At 43.9% G+C, this 21,129-nt stretch overlaps 1 protein-coding gene across 6 annotated transcripts in view; it reads right to left on the reverse strand.

Annotated features, from left to right (window-relative positions):
• LOC138971469 (ankyrin repeat and SAM domain-containing protein 1A-like) overlaps positions 1-21,129 on the reverse strand; it is a 120,679-nt gene that overhangs the window by 13,918 nt on the left and 85,632 nt on the right. For all 6 annotated transcript variants that reach the window (XM_070344203.1, XM_070344205.1, XM_070344201.1 and 3 more), the window contains 2 exons: positions 12,068-12,154; positions 11,659-11,796 (listed from right to left, as the gene is read on the reverse strand). In XM_070344203.1, coding sequence (XP_070200304.1) covers positions 11,659-11,796; positions 12,068-12,154 — 225 coding nt within the window. The remainder of the gene's footprint in view (positions 1-11,658; positions 11,797-12,067; positions 12,155-21,129) is intronic.

The following is a 21,129-nucleotide window of genomic DNA, read 5'->3' on the forward strand; positions in this document are numbered from 1 at the left end:
AATAAACAAATGCCAAAGAGTAAAAAAAAAATTACGGGTAGATGGAGATTTGAACTCGACTCAATCACGCATCAGGCGAACGAGAGAACCGTTCGGCCACGGAATCAGTTGAAAATAATTTGACACTGAAATGCACAAAAGACGCTCGCACGCTTTCGGTTGAAATCTTTCGCGAGCGGTATCTCGTATTAGTCCGCAATGCATTGGTGCTTAAATGACACCAATGTGTGTCCATGAGGGACATAGAACTACAAACAATATTTTAACAAGACTTTTTCAAAATTGACGGTTTTAGAGGAGGGGGATGGGTCCTCTAACTTTACAGCTCGGAGACACCCGGGTAAGTCCTTACCGGAGTTTCATAAATAACATTTAGCGGACTTATCGAGCGGAAGTGGTTTTACAGGCCGGTATATGAGTTGCAGCTGTTTCAAGAATACGGGCCAAGGCTGCTAAAACGAATTCTTAGACAGCGACAGTTGCCTCTAAATTATCAGTATTACGATGTCCAAGCTTCTTCGACTTGGCAAAACCTTTGCATGACAATAACAATGTTGACAGCGGCTGAAGCTATTCCATTTTGGACGACCAACCGTTCTTCTAACCCATTCAATTCTTGACAACCAACAGTCGTATGGAGCTAGAGAATTACCGACAACCAACAGTTGTTCTAAACTATTCACCTCCGGCCGACAAACAGTTTGTTTTTCTCTAGGACTTTCAACTCTTGAAGACCCAACCATTCAATTCTCGAAGACCAACAGTTGTTCTGAAGCAGCCGACACTCCAAAGTTCATCAAGGAGAGGACCACTCCAAGCCATTGCCCATGACCGCAAGGGCAACACTTCAGCACACCATCTTATTCATCCCCGCAAACAACTCAACTCGTTCAGAGAAGATGCTGCTCGTTGAGACTGAGAACAATGGTAACAAGGGGAACGGACAAAGGACTTTCTTCGCCAACAGCAGACCTTCACCCGCTTCAGAGTGGAACACTCGTCAAGAAAGGGTCAACACACTCCAGCGTCTTGGTGGTGTCTCCAAACACCTTTGTGTCGTCAAGAGGATGACCTCTCTTCAGCGGCCTGGCTGAATATGTAGCGTCTCATCTCAGATAAAAAAAAATTAAAAAAATAGCTGATCGGGCTACAAATCAGACAAATATGACCTCTCTTCAGCAGCCTGGTTGAATGTGTAGCGTCTGGCCTCTGATCAAAATAGCTGATCGGGCAACAAACCAGACAAATATGGCCTCTCTTCAGCAGCCTGGCTGAATATGTAGCGTCTGGCCTCTGATCAAAATAGCTGATCAGGCTACAAATCAGATAAATATGACCTCTCTTCAGCAGCCTGGCTGAATGTGTATTGTCTCATCTCTCGCCTCTGATATAAATAGCTGATCGGGCTACAAACCAGACAAATATGACCTCTCTTCAGCAGCCTGGCTGAATGTGTAGCGTCTCGCCTCTGATACAAATAGCTGATCGGGCTACAAATCAGACAAATATGACCTCTCTTCAGCAGCCCGTCTGAATGTGTAGCGTCTTATCTCTCGCATCTGATAAAAAAAATAGCTGATCGGGCTACAAATCAAACAAATATGTTCGACATATTCTTCTTCTTCTTCTTCTCGTTCGCTACCGACTTCTTTAGCCGAGGACCATGCGACGAAAGGCCAAATCTGCGATATTTGTCACGATTGTTTGTCATCCCCACTGAACTACGTGGATTGACTTGCGGTATGAGCTAAATTGTTTTGAATCGCTGCCCCATGCCAGTACATTGGAGGAGAAAGCAGCGTTGGGTTAGATCATTTTAAATTCCCCTTCAAATCTGTTCGTGTCAGAAATACTAGCTTTCTTGTGTCTCTAACTTCCCCAGTCATAATTTATCAGAGATTTCCTTTGGCGTCGGTAGCTGTTGAAGGCCAAAACTCATTTCAAGTCGCCGAAAAAGGTTGCCACCATTTCGGCAGATTTCTCTGGTGGGAGGAAGGTGATGCTTAGGACTGCCCTAAACTTCTTAAAATCACCGAATTTAGTATGACAATTTGGCACATTTCCCAAAGAAACTAAATCCATGGGACATCCCTGCTTATAGTGAACGGTGAGATGGCCTAACAAAATGGAAAATGGCGTCCAAAATGTCACTTAAGTCTGAACATATCAACACAAATACCATTTCACATCCGTCTTCTTCAACAGCTTATTTTCAGTTTTAAGGTGAACGTTCAGATGGCATAACTAAATGAATAGAAGTGTCACAAAGAAGCCATACGACACTGAGGGAAAAATTACGCCGAATCTCGTTCAAAAAAAGCTACCAATATCATACACACAGCCCTACAAAGAAGGCCAGTTACACATCCTCACGCACATAAATAATAACCACGACGCCGCAAAAAGTCAGGCGGAATTGTAGGACACATTCATCGCCGGTCCATTCATAACCAACAGTTTGCATCCATCAGGACGTCATGGCGAATGCAAGCCCCTACAAGTCAACGTCGCTCAGCTGTCATAACCTCCACCGCCTCGTGCAACTCGGAGAAAAGATGGCTGGCCTGCACTTGCCACCCGTCGTTGCCCACTCTATCAGTCTGCAGAATGCTTGTCGGGCTGACGTGGCTACAAGGAGCTGTAATCCTCACACGGTCTGTTTGTGACAACAACTTCTGTTTACGAGGACGAGTTCTGTTTATGAACTTGTTAACGTTGAGTCATCATGTCGGTCGCTTTGGGCTCCGGAAGTCTACTTGGTGGTTGTTGTTGTTAATGTTGATGTTGTTTGTTGTTGTTTGGTGGCACCTCTACGCACCATGGTCTCATTTAGGCATCGGCCAGCGAGGTATCAGTCGATTACAACACAGTTTGTCACTGATTTGCCCAAACCTATGAGTTCAACTCGCTCGTTTTGTTACGACTGGCCATAGTTACTCTAAAAGGATGCACACAAGTCCGATATACACACAGAGACCTACAGATTGGAACAACAACAACAACAACAACAACAACAACAACAACAACAACAACAACAACAACAACAACAACAACAACAACAACAACAACAACAACCCCCTTGATTAGGGGAAGTGATCCATTGCAAATGCTGTCTTAACCCTTTTGCCTCTACATAATCCATCCGCCGTGCTACAAAAAGGCAACATCACGACACGAGCTTGCCACAAAAACATTCTGATGCAACCAAAATAAAATTTAAAGCTGGCTTTCTTTTCTTTATTTGGTGTTTAACGTCGTTTTCAACCACGAAGGTTATATTAAAGCTGGCTGATCACACTCAGCTGGAATCTCCACATGCAACACTCTGTGGTGGTCTCTGGCATTAATCCCCCGCATCCTTCCATGATTCAAGGGTTGTGTCCTGCACACATCTGTATTTAATTGAGTTCCTTAGAAAATGCAAATTCGCCGTTCCTGTGTGTTACGATTGTTTAACCTACACCTTAGAATCACCCACTTAGAAGTCACAAATTCAGTGAAATGCTCAGTCAGAACCGCTGTAAAAGGTGAAAACATTTTGTTTAAAAGGTAAAAATAATCGTCTAGATCCACACCTCCACAAAATATTGACGCAAAATAGGTTGTCCCATTGAAAGCTTCCACAACTGCTTTACATTATACCCTTAATCGGCTATCAAAAGCTGCGTATCCGTCTGGAACCCCCCCCCCCCCCCCCACCTTTCACTTCTATAACATACGATTGGCTTTTCTAAATTGATAAAGCAAAGATTACTCCAATATTGATCAAATCCGTAGCTAAGATTAGCGCAGTATCTTACAAACCTGGGAAAGCTTTTCACGCAGGATAATTTAACATTAAGAGAGTTGATGGCCAACTCACGGTTCTAACTCTGATTTCCTGCAAACAGCCGCACAATGCGAGAGTGTCGTGTAATTTGGTTGACACTGGTTGAGTAAACAGCTCGCCCATTCAAGTCTGTCGAGGGCCGCGCAGAGAGGTCTGTTTTTGCACGCAGGAGGGTGTCTTGTAAATCACAACACAACACAAAGAATGCCATCCTCTTCACCGTCTGAATGCCCATGCCGAGACAGGTGAAATGTCCCATGGAAGAAAAACCTTTCAATCAAGTTCTATTTTTGATTCAAATTAAAAAGCCACACTGGCACTGATTTTCTTTTTCGGAGGTGTAATTTTGACGTTTTCGTGTAATCAAAATATTAATCCCATCAAGAATTAGAGCCGTTACACAAGCACGCGTTCGTACTGACAAACTAAAGAACGCTGGCCTCAATATGAAAACACAGCTTACACAGAAAATCAGAGAGAAAAAGCTCAGAGAAAGCGAAGGAACGCGAAAGCTTGTGTTACTGCTTCAGACTTCTTTCTACAGTGACTGATTTTGTATGACTAAGTGTGAGCCCCATAAGAAATTCAATTGAAGGAGGGGGCGAAGGGAGAGATTTAGGGTGAGGTATGACCAAAATCAAAATCAAAGTTTTACCCAGGTATATCTGATGGCAAAGGTTTTGCAGAAAGGCATGTGTCTTGTTTGGAAAATTCACAATTATTTGCATGGTCACAACGACATCATTGCGCGGTAAAAATGAAGACTTTCTGAATTGGAACTCAACCTTGCAAGCGAACATAAATACTACACGGCCAGACGGTTAAACAAGGAGCCAGACAAACTGCGCCGTGGAAGAGTGCTACCAAAAGAGATGACGACGGGCGTAAAAGGGATGACACACGCTTACAGAAAATGACGCTGACCCCAGGGTGCAGAGGAAAACGAGTGTAAAAGAAAACGGCACCCCAAGGAACAGACGGTTAAACTGACGGCGCGATTGGAAGGATGGCGGGGGCGTCTGTCACCCGGGGTAGTGCTGTGAAACTCCCCTTTTAACACACACACACACACACACACACACACACACACACACACACACACACACACACACACCCCTTTTAAACACACACACACACACACACACACACCCCTTTTAACACACACACACACACACACTCCTGATTTCACACTTCCATCTGTATAAGACCTTGATTACCTATTCACAATCTATGTAAATGTAACTTGAACCATTTAAAGCCTCGCTCCTTTTGAATACCGGATTTTCTCAGATTTGTTGAGGTCTTGATCTTTCTTTCTTTATTTGGTGTTTAACGTCGTTTTCAACCACGAAGGTTATATCGCGACGGGGAAAGGGGGGAGATGGGATAGAGCCACTTGTCAATTGTTTCTTGTTCACAAAAGCACTAATCAAAAATTTGCTCCAGGGGCTTGCAACGTAGTACAATATATTACCTTACTGGGAGAATGCAAGTTTTCAGTACAAAGGACTTAACATTTCTTACATACTGCTTGACTAAAATCTGTACAAACATTGACTATTAGTCTATACAAGAAACACTTAACAAGGGTAAAAGGAGAAACAGAATCCGTTAGTCGCCTCTTACGACATGCTGGGGAGCATCGGGTAAATTCTTCCCCCTAACCCGCGGGGGGTAGAGGTCTTGAAAGGAGGGTTCGAGTGTAGGGTGGGGGGGGGGGGGGGGGACGGGGAGGCGAGACGGCAAGAGCAGCAGCAGGTCTGGGGCTGCAAATGAAGTGCTCAGACAGCAGCATTTTGTCAAACAAGGCCTAACAGTCCTTTAATCAAGGGGGGACCTCTACCCGGTCCCAACCCACCCGTATCATCTCTGTCACCCTCGGGGCTGTTTTTCCTCCTGCCACCCGTGCAATTAAGCTCCAAAACAGCACAGCACAAGAATACCCCGATTTGTCCACCCGGATCGCGTTACCCGGCTCTGAACTCGCAGCATTCAACGCGCCACCGCCACGGTGCTGCCCCCTACTGCTAGGAAAATGTTTGTGAACAATTTCAGGGCTTGTCGCAAGCTTTCCCCATCTCTCTCTCTCTCTTACTTTCTACAAGTCCCCCCCTTTTTGGGGTACAGAAGAAGGAGGGAGACGGATAATGAAGGAGTTTGCAATGTAAACTGCTCCACTTTTCATTCGCGAAGAGGACCCCATTAGGAGAGCGGCGTGGAAAAATAAGTGAACAAAAACAAAGGCATTATTTTCCGCGTGTCACCCCCGTTGAAAAAAGAAATCATGCTGGAGCGATTCAGAGCCACCCCCGAAGTAAGACGAAGCGGCCTAATGCTGTCACAATCGGGCATGGGGCGAACATTGTGGAGGCCCGCCACCAAAGTTCTCCATAACTGGCCTGTCAACGTCAAGAAACAAGTGACATCATAAACCTGGTTTTGACAATGGCGGTTAATGTTGATAGCGTAGGCGCGTTAATCTCCTTTTTTTGCGCAGTGAAAGGTGAATCGAAGACACGGTGATCTGCTGGGGGGGGGGGGGGGGGGGAGAGAGAGAGAGAGAGAGAGAGAGAGAGAGAGAGAGAGAGAGAGAGAGAGCGAGGGAGCGAGAGAGGGAGAGAGAGAGAGGGAGAGAGAGAGAGGGGGAGAGAGAGAGGGGAAGAGAGAGAAAGAGAGAGAGAGAAAGAAAGAGAGAGAAAGAAAGAGAGAAAGAGAGAGAAAAAGAGAGAGAAAAAGAGAGAGAGAGAGAGAGAGAGAGTGAGTGAGTCTGAAGTCTGAAGTCTGAATGTTTTAATGAGTAGGCCTTGGGCCCTTTTCATGGAGATGAGCACATCTCAAGCACCAGCATACAAATGCACATAGTAAACAAGAACAAGAACATCCTACTCATTATATATAATCCTATTCCAATAATTCCGGTGTGTTTTTCACACACTTGCGCGTACATGCGTGTTTGTGTTTGCGTGTGGTCATATGAATGGTGTGTGTCTGTGAGCGTATGTTTATGAGCGCGTGTATGCTTTGTAAGGGAATATCGTCCTGTTTCGTTTACGGATTATGGATTACGAGTGGAAAGCGCCTTCATGACAAATGTAGAAAACCGTAGCAAAAGCGGCTTACTAGTGTTTGAAAACAGCATGGTTAATTAAAACAATGATGGGATTCTAGTGTATTTTCGTGGAATATAATATTCTCTTAACTCAGCATATTTAGGGCATACTAAAACAAAGTGGACTTCATCTTCAACACTGCCACAACAAAATGGACAAGATAAACCAGCGGAGGTTGCATTTAAATTAAAGCGAAATCGAAGCACTTTCAGAGGAGATACTCCCAATCTAAGTCAAATCAGAAGATTTCTAGCTTTGATATGTTTCAAATCACTTAAATAGTTGGATAATGTTAGGGTTGATTTGAAGGTTCTGTACAGAGAGAAACGTTCACTTCCTTGTACATTTTCAAGCCAGGTTTGCTTATGGGATGAAATAAGTGTTTCTTTAAATACTAAAGGAACGCCCTCTCATCGCCAACACTTTGGTTTTCCCATACTTCATCAAACCGTACATGTACAGAGTGTAACAGATCGAGGAGGCCCATGTTTTACTTCGCTCCTTGCACTGGCTCCCTGTCAACACCCGAATCTCCTACAAACTGTCCACTCTGGTCTACAAGTGTCTCAACGACTCTGCTCCCGAGTACCTTCAATCCTCCCTGGACCTGTACACCCAGCCCTCCGACCGTCCCCTTCGTTCTGCTGCTGATCTTCTCCGCCTCCACATCCCTCGCTCGAAACTCGCATCTGCTGGTCAGCGTGCATTTCCCTCCGCGGGCCCCTCCGTCTGGAACTCCCTGCCGCTTGAGCTTCGCCAGAGCCCCTCTCTTGACGCGTTCAAGAGTAGGTTGAAGACTCAGTTCTTCCCGTAGCTGGCTGCGACTTTCATGCTCGACGTGATGTGTTGTGCCCCAAAAGACATTCTTGTGCTGTGCTCTGTGAGAGGTGTTTTCTTTGTGCTTAATATTATTTTGTTTGGACCTAGCTATTGATGTGTACATTGTTGTTAAACAGTTGTTTGTTTACCAGGGTTTGCTAGTGTGTGATAGGGTTCGTGTCCGTCTGAAGATGTTAGTTTCTTTGTTAGTCCTGTGTTGACAACTCTTCGACAAGCGCTTAGAACTGTACCCACGGAATACGCGCTATATAAGCTTCATATTGATTGATTGATTGATATTTCAGCATTTTATACGCCTTGCTCGGAGGCCCGCCACCAAAGTTCTCCATAACTGGCCTGTCAACGTCAAAAAACAAGTGACATCATAAACCTGGTTTTGACAATGGCGGTTAATGTTGATAGCGTAGGCGCGTTAATCTCCCTTTTTTTGCGCAGTGAAAGGTGAATCGAAGACACGGTGATCTGCTGGGGGGGGGGAGAGGGAGAGAGAGAGAGAGAGAGAGAGAGAGAGAGAGAGAGAGAGAGAGAGAGAGAGAGAGAGAGAGAGAGAGAGAGAGAGAGAGAGACAGAGACAGAGACAGAGACAGAGAGAGAGAGAGAGAGAGAAGTCAGAATGTTTATTCGCGTAAACACAGGGTCCATTGCGAGAGGGTACGTGGGGTTTGGGAAATCGAACGATCGGCGATCATCAGTGTTCACATTGGTTACAGTCCGTTACAAACACAATGCATCGTTCGGAGGCATCCAACTTGTATTCCAAGTCAGGAAATAACTGTTCCGTTTTCAACACGCTATTATCAATACCGATCGCGGTTTGTCAAAAACACAAAATAATGAAATGTGTGTGTCTACTGCACGTAGTTCAGCAAAAAGAGTCAGTCTGGCATGGCACACAGGTAGCATTGTACCAGTGTAGGAAATGACCTGCAGATCAGCAGTGAGATGGTCAATTTCTTCTCGAAAGGCGTTGCGGTCGACTTGGGGCAGCTGCCGGATAGTTGGGGGCATGTCTTCCTCTTGTCGGTACGACGTGGTCTCGGCTGTTTCGCAGTCATATGACAACACGTAGTCGTCTCCCCTTGCAATCAGCTGTTTCTTTCCTCCTTTACTTTCACATACTACTTTTTTGAGAGTGCGGTTTCTGTTTATACAGTGGAACCCCCTTTCAGGCCCCCCAATTTAAGACTTCCTCCCTTTTAAGACCCTGTTTTCTTCGACCTTCTGTTCATATCCTCTGTAAAATTACCCACATTTTATTTTTAAGACCTGACTTTCTCAGATTGTTTGAGGTCTTAAAAGGGGGTTCCCCTGTATACAGTCTTGCTTTCAGTCGAACGTTTTTTGAGCAGTTTGAGGCTAGATCGTATATATCGTCTGGTTCAAATTCTCGGTCTGTTACTGCCAGTTCCGCTGCAGTGGTTTCATCGTCTGCCTCCGGTGACGTCACAGCACAACACACCTCTGAGGTGACAATCTCGCACGTGGCTGACCTTGCAGTGTCACAGTGGGCAGAAACGTGCTGTGTGGGAGCGGTCAGACTGCGTGTTTCACGTGCGCTCTCTGTGCTGGCGTGTTGTTGTGTTGAGAGAGAGAGGGTAATGTGATCAGAGGCACCCGAATCAATAGAAGTAACAGCGAAAATGCATTGATATTTGACCAGTTATTCAGGTTTATCTTATTAAGCAAACGTTTTGAATAATGAATGCATTTATCTCATCCATGTTCGAAACGACCATGTGCAGTACTGTTTACATTTCCTTGTTCTGGTAGTATTCTATTTTCAACCATGTGGAAGTCATTGTATGCGTGTGTGTGCGAGTGAGTGTGCGAGCGCGTGTGAGTACTGTTGTTAGTTTAGGATTGGTTTTATTTTCTTTTATTGTTACATGTTTGTCTACCATAATTTACCATTATTATTTTGACATTATTTCAAATTTGTTATATTAAAATCGTCCGCCAAATTTCATTTGCTTTTAAGAGTACGCTCATAAGCCTAGCTTGTTGTGCTCCATGTTCCTTATTTCATGTATGCGGTAATAGTACCAATGGAATTTATTGAATAAACTTGTTTAAACCAATAGAAGTAACATGGAACGTTTTTCTCTAGTTTGATTTCGCTTCCCGCTTGAATTTCTCATAATGTCTCGTTGTGCACGTGTGTCACGCGTGATTGTTCTGAAAAGTGACTACAGGCAGACGGACAAAGTGAATCCAGAATACCCCCTCCAACTTCATTGGGCTGGGGTATAAATATCAATATCACTTAAGATTTAGTATCATTGTATCAAAATATTGTTCCATATACATACAGACATACACACAGACAGATGGACAAAGTGAATCCAGTATACATGTACCCCCATCCAACTTCGTTGGGCAGGGGTATACATATTGTTCCATATCTGACAATATTTCACGGGTGAAGCAAGTTTACCTTTAGTAGAGTTTCAGAACAATCATGTAAATTAGTAAGCTTTCAGAACAATCACGTATGAGGGCTTACATGATTACGATGAAATAAATAGTAGACTTTCAGAACAATCATGTAATAGTCATTTTTCAGAACAATCACGCGTGACACACGTTTACAGTGAAAAGCTAGGCTACATTTGTCGACAAGACGTAAAAAAATGGCAATGAAAAATCGTCGTTTATATCTCGCCCGATTTTCACCCGTCCTCCGAGAGCTCGTCTGACTCGAAATCCAAGTTGAACACAGCCCAAATGCAGCTTATTTTCCACGAATCTTTGGAAGCGCACTCTTAAGATATGACTTCGTCTAGCTCAATGTTCGCTCGCTCTCCAAACGTATCGCTTTGCAAGGTATTCCACGCAAAGACGCTAATGTCAATAAACTGTTCACAGGACGACAAATTTACAACGATTTTTAGTCGCCCAAATCGCCCCAAAAGTTGTAAAACGTCTATTGCAAAACGCCAATGAAAGGATTGCTCGAGGACAGCGTAAAACAGATGCCAACGCGTTAATTCTGGAAGTGCTTCGCTGGGCTATGGGGTAGTGACTATGTATAATTTGACACCAACGAACAGGTTCTGCCTAAAAAGATCGTACATGACACCGACAGCAATAAAGATCGTTTTTATTCCATTGCATAACAATATGCCATAAAAACACACACCACAAGATTAAACTCAAATTAGCAAGGTTAGCAAAATATCAACTGGCTGTCTGTGCGTTTAACAATACATAGAACAAGGCACTAATACCAACTGTTATGTGGGGCACACAGAGTTGAACTGCCTGCACATTCAAAACAGATGTCAAATTGACGACATAGTAAATATCTGTTCGATGTACACCCGATCATAAATACACACAAAAATGCATTCCTGGAATCAAAACATACATGCAATTTTACACTCTAAATTCCTATCTACCTGCAGAACGAGAATCTCAAATAATATTAGCACCGATTCTACTTCTGACGCTAAAGACGTGGCAGTATTGTGCGTGGTGGTCTCTGCCCCTCCCCCCCCCCCCCCCCCTCCCCTCCTCTTTTTGGGGGACACCGTACATTCCTATCTACACCTAAGAAGCGAGAATAATCAAGCACTGACCCTGCCTCTAACACTGAAGACTTGGGAGTAGTGTCTGCTGGTCCAGGTGTTCTTCATAAACCGCCGCCCCCCCCCCCCCCTCCCCCCCAACGCCATCTACCCCTCACACCTCCCTGGACGCCCGAAGAAGCACAGAAGGAAATTCTCCTTCATCTTCTTCGTTCATGGGCTGAAACTCCCACGTTCACTCATGTTTTTACACGAGTGTTTTTTTGTGTGTATGACCGTTAACTTTTTACCCTGCCATTCAGACAGCCATACGCCGCTTTCGGGGGAAGAAGAAAATAACGTGCACCCTTACCCTGCTCCTGACGCTGAAGACGTGGCAGTAGTGTCTGCTGGTCTCCTTGTCCTTTGTGACGTAGGCGAAGAAGTTGAGGTGGTCGCCGTCCTGACACGCGCAGAAGATATTGGCGATTTCATGATCACAGATCACTTTCTGCAAAAAATAAAAAGAGAATTATTTTTTTCTTCAGATCTTACATTTTGAATCCAACCCGTTGATGACTTGTATGATTAAGTACGACTTTGACATTCTTAAAAAAAAAGAAAAGCATATCTATCTCTCTCTCGCCCATGCGCACACACACACACATACACTTACTCACACACACATATTTATGTTTGTCCCCCTCCCCTCCCTCCCCCCCCCCCCCCCGCCCCTCCCTCAACATCTGCCGAATCCCTGCATATTTCTTGTCTGTACTCACTTTGGATTTTGCGTCAATGAATTTGACTCCTTTGTAGGAAATGGAAAGCATGATAGTTGGAATTTTGTTGATCACTTCCGTGGATTTCTGCAACCAATCATAAAAAGAATACGTTGCTAATATACATTTGAACGGGAACGCTTTTTTCCAACTCTCTTCTATGTCTTGAATACACGTAAAAACATCTGAAGTGTAGCTGTAAATTACATCCATACAGCTTGGTATTTCCATCTGGTATTTCTACAATCAGTGACATCTAAAACCAGATTCTGAAATCCCCCGTTATAGCAGTAAACGATGCCTGAACAATGCGAATGATTGCTATGGTACAGTTTCCATAAAAAAAAGGTGCTTTCTCCTTAAAACGTGAGTTCCTTAACAAGCGTATGGAAGTTTGTTATGTACAGATCGAATCAGAGAGAGAGAGAGAGAGAGAGAGAGAGAGAGAGAGAGAGAGAGAGAGAGAGAGAGAGGGAGAGAGAGGGAGGGAGAGAGAGAGAGAGAGAGAGAGAGAGAGAGAGAGAGAGAGAGAGAGAGAGAGAGAGAGAGAGAGAGAGAGAGAGAGAGGGTGTGGGCGAGTAATAAAACACAAATGAAAAGAGAAGACATATGAAGGTGTGAAGACTTGTTTGATCCTGCATGGGTTTAGGGCATCAAACTTTCAAGAACCATCCATATAAGCCTCAAACAAGCAAGTATAATATGTACACAATAATATGAACATACATTCTGTCTCTGCTTCTTCAGTCACACAAACAAAAATCCATGAACTAAACAACAAATCATATCCCAACAAACACGTAAGAACAGCAATGCTCAAAACGGTGACAATGAAAGCTAACGATAACATTAGCTAACAAAACAATTCACCAAAACAGAACCAGGACAGGGTGCACACAGAATGAAGAGAGAGAAGGCGTCTGGGTGAGAGGAGGGGGAGGGGCTTAGAGAGACACAGAAGAGTGGAGAAGCGGTCACTCTTCCCGGTGGAACAACCCGTTCTGCCCCATACCTTGAAGTGTCCCCATGGGGACGCTTTGGTAGCCCAAACTCCCCCCCCCCCCCCCCCCGCGGGAAAATACGGCGTTACCAGTTTGACCCTCGGGGAACAATTTGTGATACCGTAATGTCCCCAATGGTTTCCATCTGGAGTCTCTCTCTCTCTCTCTGTCTGTCTGGTTCTCTCTCTCAAATCTGAATCCTGGAGACATACTGGTGATACCAAACGGTCCCCTGGGGGATATTTTTAGGTGGGGGACACAACGGGGTGTGACACCGGGTTCGAAAAAAACAACTAATCTCATCTATACTGCAAACCTATTCTTGCTGACCCCCCCCCCCCCCCCCTTAAATTCTTCACCCCCACTCCCCCGGCTCCACTCTTAATTCCCGAGTCAGTCCATCCGGTTGCAAAACTGATGCGCGATGTCCGCGATGTCCACCATCCCTCCCCCCCCCCCCCCCCCCCCCCAGATGTATTTACGTGAGACGTTTCACACTCCCTTTAATTTCCGATCCGGAAGGCCCTTCAATGCGATTACCTTCTCAGCCGCCCCTCCCATGGCCTGATAAATGAGCAAAGAAAATGGTTAAATCAATTCCAAAAAGAACCCTAAAAATGCCGCGACTGTCGCCGAGAAAATTGCATCATATGCCTGCCTGGCGATAATTCTGCCTTAATATTGGTTATCGGGGTGAGAAACGCAGCAAGGGAGCTAATCGGGCGTGGCGACTCGCTTCCCTTCCTTGCCCCACAAAACTCCTCGGATTTGGAAGGAAAACTGGAAGGCTCGAACCGCGGACCCGTTGGGGACTGACTCTCTTCCCCCAATTTACTACGTACTTGGCATTTAGAAAAATCATCCCCACCAGCGGCGATATTAGCCTCGATTATTTCCCCTCGGCTGGCATTACTTCCCCTTGGCCGGCGCGGGACAAAGTGTTTAGCAAACAGAGGAAATACAGCCACAAACGCCAAGTGTCCAGCTGCCCTGGGGCACCAGGCCGTTATGGAGGCAACTTTTTTCTGCTCCACTGGACATCCTCCGGGCCGTTCAGCTTCCTCCCGGCCATTCAGGATTCAATCTAATTTTTTCACTTTTCTTCACCTTGGAAAATTGCGAGGAAACTAACTTCCCCACCCGGGATCATTTGCATTGCTAAAGCCTGCCATTTTTTCTTTTCTTTTTCGCTTCCCCTCTTGGCCTCTGGCTGCTTTATCCTCGGGGTAATAGGGAAATCCCCGCTAATCACATTTCCTGGCATTAGAAGAACAGTCTGCCGGGTCGCCCGTGCACAGACATAGGTGTTTTCATTCTGTTGGGGAGTTTTCTCCCTTTAGGTGTTTTCATTCCAAACGGCAGTTTCCCCCCCTTCAACTGTCAGCCTGCTCTTGCATTTCCATGGTTTATTTTCTACTCGGCGAAAAGATTAAAAGCGGGTTTGCATTAAGAAAGGAAAAAAAATCCAATGAACACACTTCGACCCCGGAAAAGGTAACCGTACAGAATCAGTTTGTGAATTTAGGAAGGAATGAAAGTACGAGAACTTAATATTTTAAAAGAAGTTGACAAAATGTTGAAGACATCAACGTTCTTCTCCTTCAGGATATATTAATGTCGTACAGGCATACATAGTTTTGGCCTCTTAAGGACAGGACTGGGATTATATGATGAAACACGTTTTGCACAGAACGTTCTTTAAAACACCTCCTGGGACGAATACAGACGACAAGCGACTTCGGGCCGATGAACAAGAGCGTTTGACAAAAGAGAGAGAGAGAGAGAGAGAGAGAGAGAGAGAGAGAGAGAGAGACAGACAGACAGACAGACAGACAGACAGACAGACAGACAGACAGACAGACAGACAGACAGAGGGTGAAAGAAGGAGAGAGACAGATAGACATACAGACAGATAGAGGGAGACAGACAGAGAGAGACGGAGACACAGAGAGAGAGAGAGTTTGCCGCACTACTTTTCAATAGAAACTTTCTTTTTCTCTAGACTCTTGTACACAAACATTATCATGTTTCACATCCTTACACCCCAATTTCACCACCGCCACCCAAACCCCTACATCCCATCCCCACCCACCCCCACCCACCCCCTCCCTCCCTCTCCGGCCTCATAAAATTGAAAACCATCTCTTCCCAGAACACGCTTCAGACATCTTGATTGATTTTTGCCCCTTTTTCTATCAGCAGCTTTGCTCTTACTTTTCACACTCGACTTGATCCTTAATTCCGGGGATAATTAAAGTCTCAGCGGCCTTTTCAAGACAGTGCAACATCAAGCGTGAAAACCATTATCAAACGTCAGAAAATCATCCCTATGCTCCGCTCCTCAGCCCCCCTTAACCCCCCCCCCCCCCCCCACCTTGTAAACCTTGCGGACATAATGCCAGGAACGGTACTGCACTGACACTGTTCTGGCCGCGTGTTTGTCTTTCTGGGAGAACAATCTTCACCGCGGCGAAGGGAAGCTTTAGATACAAAACCAGATGCGTCTTTACTGCGTAGCTATAGCTACTTTTATTCTTACCCGTTTGTCAGGTAGTAGGTATTACAATCAAAATGTCGGATGATCCTATTTTTCTGGTATGAAGGCTTTCGCGTACATACGGGTAATGGCTATTCGTACGCATGCGCATCTCACATATCCCTCCGTTCCTGTAAACTACAATCATGGAATTCTACACAAACTTCAACTTGGTAAGTACTCGTTTTGTATGTGTTGAAGTAACGCCCTCCTCTACAAAAGTAATCCACACATAAATGCGGTTCTGTTGCGAGGCCAACTACGGTAAGCACAAAGGATATCATCATCTTTAGGGTACACATATGATATGGTAACTTTCCTTTCCCAGTAAATAAACCCCGCCCCCACGAGATTAATAATATTCAAACCAGTGCTGTGGAAAATGCACAATCCTGTTATGAGAACGCATTTTAATGCTGTTCAGATGCAATGAGCACAAAGTATAGGGCATCATCTTCAATAAACATATATGCCAATCACCGATTCTATTCGGGGCTTAGTTATTATTTTGCTATAAACCCCTAACAATTGACAACGTTTTGAGACGAGAGTGTTCATCTTCACAATGATGATAGAGCCGACCAGAGTCTTTAAATTCTTGAGCGCTTTCAAGACACACGCACGCACACACACACACACACACACACACACACACACACACACACACACACTCACTCGCTCACACACAGTTTACTCTAAAAATGCGCTCAGAAATAAAGAAAATCAGTTCGTGCAAATTATAGGCCTTTGTTGGAGTGCTTCAACGAGACCAGCTCGACCCTTCTAGGTTTACCGGTTTCGGCTACCCATTTTTTAGTTGGTTTACAAATTCAATGTTTAAGTTTCAGGCCGACTGAATGTTGTATATCGCTTGGCACGACTTGCTTGGGACGTTTGTGTTTTTTCGACTGCGACTCTGGTTTCGACATTGGAAGGTCGCAACAAGCAGTGTATCGGTACAAAAACTACCATCTATATATTCCTAATCTTCCCTTCAGCAATCATGCTAGTAATGTCGCCCATTTATCCATGTGATATGTTTCTGGTATACTGAGGCCAGCATTATTTAAGGTTTTGTGTGCACTTAATCCTCACATCAGTTTGAGCGATCTATAGCTTTTGCTGCCGTAATGGTAATTGAGGGTGAATGGGCTTTGGTTGACCTTATGATCAACATTAAATTTCAAATCTCGTAAAATCACTATTTCAAATTCCACGATACACAGAGATCCGTTATTTGGATTAGTGCTGGCTAATAGTAAACAGTAATGTGTGAAAACCAAGTATTGCTATCTATAGTGGTCATCTTCACTTCAACAATCACGACAATGTAGTCCGTTTGTCCACATGATTTGTCCTGATATGCTGAGGTCAGCATTCTTCAGCTTGTGTGTGCATTAAGTATGCAAATAAAATTAATGGTCCCGATCCTGCTTTTGCTGCCGTAATGGTAACCGAGACTGAATGGGCTTTGGTTGACCTTTTGATCAACATTACATTTCAAATCTCGTAAAATCACGATAGACAGAGATCTGTTATTTGGATTAATGCTGGCTGATAGTATACAGTAATGTGTGAAAACCGAGTATTGCTATCTCTATTGCTCATCTTCGCTTCAGCAATCACGGCAATGTCGTCCATTTGTTCACGTGATATGTTGAGGTCAGCATTCTTTAGTGTTTGTGTGCATTAAGTATTCAAATACATTTTCGCGATCCTGCTTTTGCTGCCGTAATGGTAACCGAGACTGAATGGGCTTTGGTTGAACTTAAGATCAACATTACATTTCAAATCGCATAAAATCACGATACACAGAGATCTGTTATTTGGATTAATACTGGCTGAAAGTATACAGTAATGTGTGAAAACCGCGTATTGCTATCTCCAGGGGCGGATCAGTTGCTTTGTAAGGGGGGGGGGCACTTTAAATCGAAAGTGAATGTGATGGGCGCGAAGCGCCCGAATTTGCTAGGGGGGTCTGGGGGCATGCCCCCCCGGAAAAAATGTTTACCCAAATAAGCAAAATGGTGCCATCTGGTGCCATTTGAACTTAGAAATGGTCATAGAATCAGCATAGAAAAATCTTTTTTTTTTTCTTCTTCTTTTTTTTCTTTTTTTTTGGGGGGGGGGGGCACGTGCCCCCTGTGCCCCCCCCCCCCCCTCGTCCACCCCTGTATCTCTATTGCTCATCTTCGCTTCAGCAATCACGGCAATGTCGTCCATTTGTCCACGTGGTATGTCCTGATATGCTGAGGTCAGCATTTGTGTGCATTAAGTCTGCAAATTAATGTTCGCGATCTTGCTTTTTCTATCGTAGTCGTAATCGAGTGTAAATCAAAATGGGCTTCGCTTGATCTTGATCAACTGTGGTATGTACAAGAGAGGGGGGGGGGGGCTTAAGTTTGGCATGTTATAGTGAGTCAACCCCTCTTTACGCTCTGAGAAGAAGAGAAAACTCTATTCTTGTTTTTGAAGTGATTTCCGTGCGGGAAACGGGCTGGGTATACCGACACAATTTTAGTCAGTTCCAGTGAGATAATTAAGTGTTATCTCCATTTTCTGTTTTGCCTAAAAAATAAGTTTTATTAGGGATACAGCAAAAAGACCCTCGCTTCGAAGAAAACACAGAAACAGACGAGCAAGAAAGCAGCCATTTTAACAGTATTTTGAAGCTTCTCAAACTGTTTGGCTCTACCATTCATTTTACGGTTAAACCTTTCTGCAGGTACCTGTCTACTTGGCCATTATATTGGACGTATGCGGTAATCACAATAGATATTAAATGACATTTCTTTTTCTGAATGTTTAGGGTCAGCGTCTGGTGTTGCCTATCGTATCTGGTATGCCACGAGATCGTCTTGCATTTTTCTTGTTTTAAAGTGGTTTTTTAAGAAACATGACGGAATGACTTCTATCATCATCCACACCACCACCCTGCTCTCAGAGAGAGAGAGAGAGAGAGAGAGAGACAGAGAGAGAGAGAGAGAGAGAGAGAGAGAGAGAGAGAGAGAGAGAGAGAGAGAGAGCATTAACGGTCTGCGTATGTCCCGTTACATTTCATTGACAGAAACTTCAATTATCGTGAAATCTCTATCCTTATTTCCATGATACACATCTCTATAATCTGGATCATTGCTGGCTATTATACGGCAATGTGTGGAAACTGCGTGTTACTACTATCAGGGACCTATATTAGATATAGGTATAGGTCTATGCTACTATCTACATTAGTCCAGGCATCTTAGCCACTTTAGTGAAGGGAACGTTGAAGTGACAATGACTAGGTTTAAAATGTCCCTTATCAGAAAGTTCAACCTCAGTCCTTTGATGTTTATTAAACACATTTTCATATAAAGTTGGCGCTTCATACGGAAAAATGGCTTTGAAATTGACCCAAATCCTTCTTTGGGCTCTGTAAATGTCGTTTGGGGGTATGGTTGTAAAATGGTATCTACTGGTCACCCCAATGTATAAACTGAAAACTCTTTCTGCACCAGAACACGCAGAAAGGATTGTATCTGCCTGATGTCTGATGCTTTTCAAAATCCCCAACCACTAACACCTTCAAAACGGACTTTAACTGACACTGTTGTTTTTCCCTATATAATCCTTACTATTTTTCCGAGACGTCGTCGTGTTGTGTATTTAGCTTGCCACAACCTCATACATGGTCCTAAAAGTTAAAGTTGAAGAAAATACTAAAGATAAATGAAAAAGCTGACGCAGTGTCATTCGCACCGTGAATCCCCCCATGGGAACATACTAAAGTCTGGTTCCAAATAGGCTCAATTTCCTTCTATTTCTTTGTATTTCTGCCTCGTAGGGGTAGGGGTGTTCAAACCAAAGGCACCTTTAAACCAAAATTCAAATCACACATCTTACAATACTAAGACACTCAGCAGTAAAAGGGTGTCTGCTGGTAAAAAATTCCAAACAATCCTAAAAGTACTTCACTACTAAAAGTGCTTTTAAAAAGAGCCGTTATTTTTCCCTCTATATTCAGTATTGTGTTTTCTGCGAACATGTAGTCTATTTAGATGGTTGTCGTGTGCACTTGAGTTGCTAAAGCGTTTTCAGTTGGGCATATGTCGAAAAGCAAAGAATTAGCCCTTTGAAAACCATCAGAACTGTCACACAAAAATAACATTTACCTATCTCACCAACTGACCAAACATAGGGCTTTTCCTTATGTATTATGTATTGTCGTGTTTTTTGTAGCATACTTGTGAAAACAGCCACCACTGTTGTAAATGATACTTTAAAGAGCATTATTTCATTTTTACAGTTGAAGGACAACCTGGACTGCCGTATATTACAGCTGTTTTACAATCAGCCAAACTTTTCTTAACAAACGTATGTTAAGAACAACTCCCACAGTGAAATTGAAGGAAAACAAAGTGAAAATCCGCCTGCCATAGAGGAGCTAAAGAATCAACAATAAACGACTGCATGGATAGCTTGATGCACGAATGCATTGCGGACATGTTTGTCTCCAACCAAGAGAAAGTTCCAAAAAATCCCTTTTGTGCTTCTTATTATACAGTGACGTCAAAGACAGCCTTTTCTGCTGTTCATACATTCAGGGGTTATGGTTACACTAAACGACGTAGTTGTAGCCATACTGCCATCCAGATTTATTTTTTCCTTGCGAGCAGTCACAGGGTGTTTGTGCTGTCTGCCAACCGTTAGATGACCCCGCCCAAGTCTGTTAAGGGACCGTTTGACCGTTATAGAACGCGTCTTTTTGATTTTTTGGCACAGTTGGAAACGGTTGATTTTTATCCCTACCATTGTTTCCAAACATTATATAGGAATGTTTTGTGAACAACGGATAATAGCCGCTACTCGCATGTGTAGCAAAAGTGAGCGTACATACTCACCCTGGTCGTACAGCCGTTGTCCGTTGCCCGTCTTTATCTGTCTGTACTGAACATTACCTTTGGATATTTCTCCAACGCTATGAAGTGAAGAAACACCAAATGTTGCAAAATGTTGTATGACCCCAAGAGCTCAAAAAAGATACTTGAGAACCTTGACCTTACCATAAGGTCAAGGTCACAGGGAGAATTAATGTGGTCTAAAAACTGCAAAATTTCACATTGTGCCAGTTTTCTGGAAAACAAATTAAAAACAGCGGGCTTAGTTTTGTATGGTATACAAGAAAAAGAAAGCCTTATCTTCTGATACCATTTTGGTTGACCTCGCTTCAATGTCAAGGTCAGAGGAGCCCTTCAAAGTTGAATTGTAGACATATTTTGATGTGAGCTTGCCCCTTTAACTTTACTATGGACGATATCTCTTACAAACTTAAACACTGAGTGGGGCGTTTGTTAGAATTTCATAGTGAGCCACATCTGGTCACATATCGTTAGGGTCAAGGTCACATTGACCCCTATGAAAAATGTGACCAAGCCGGGTAAAGAAATCCATGTGTCTTGGTAAAAAATCTTAACAAAGCAAAGCCCATGCGACTCTCATGCTTGACCTTTGTCTTAAAGTGACCTTGACCTTCAGGTGACCTTGAA

The sequence above is a fragment of the Littorina saxatilis genome, linkage group LG7 (genome assembly GCF_037325665.1).
Source record: "Littorina saxatilis isolate snail1 linkage group LG7, US_GU_Lsax_2.0, whole genome shotgun sequence".
NCBI lineage: Eukaryota > Metazoa > Mollusca > Gastropoda > Littorinimorpha > Littorinidae > Littorina > Littorina saxatilis.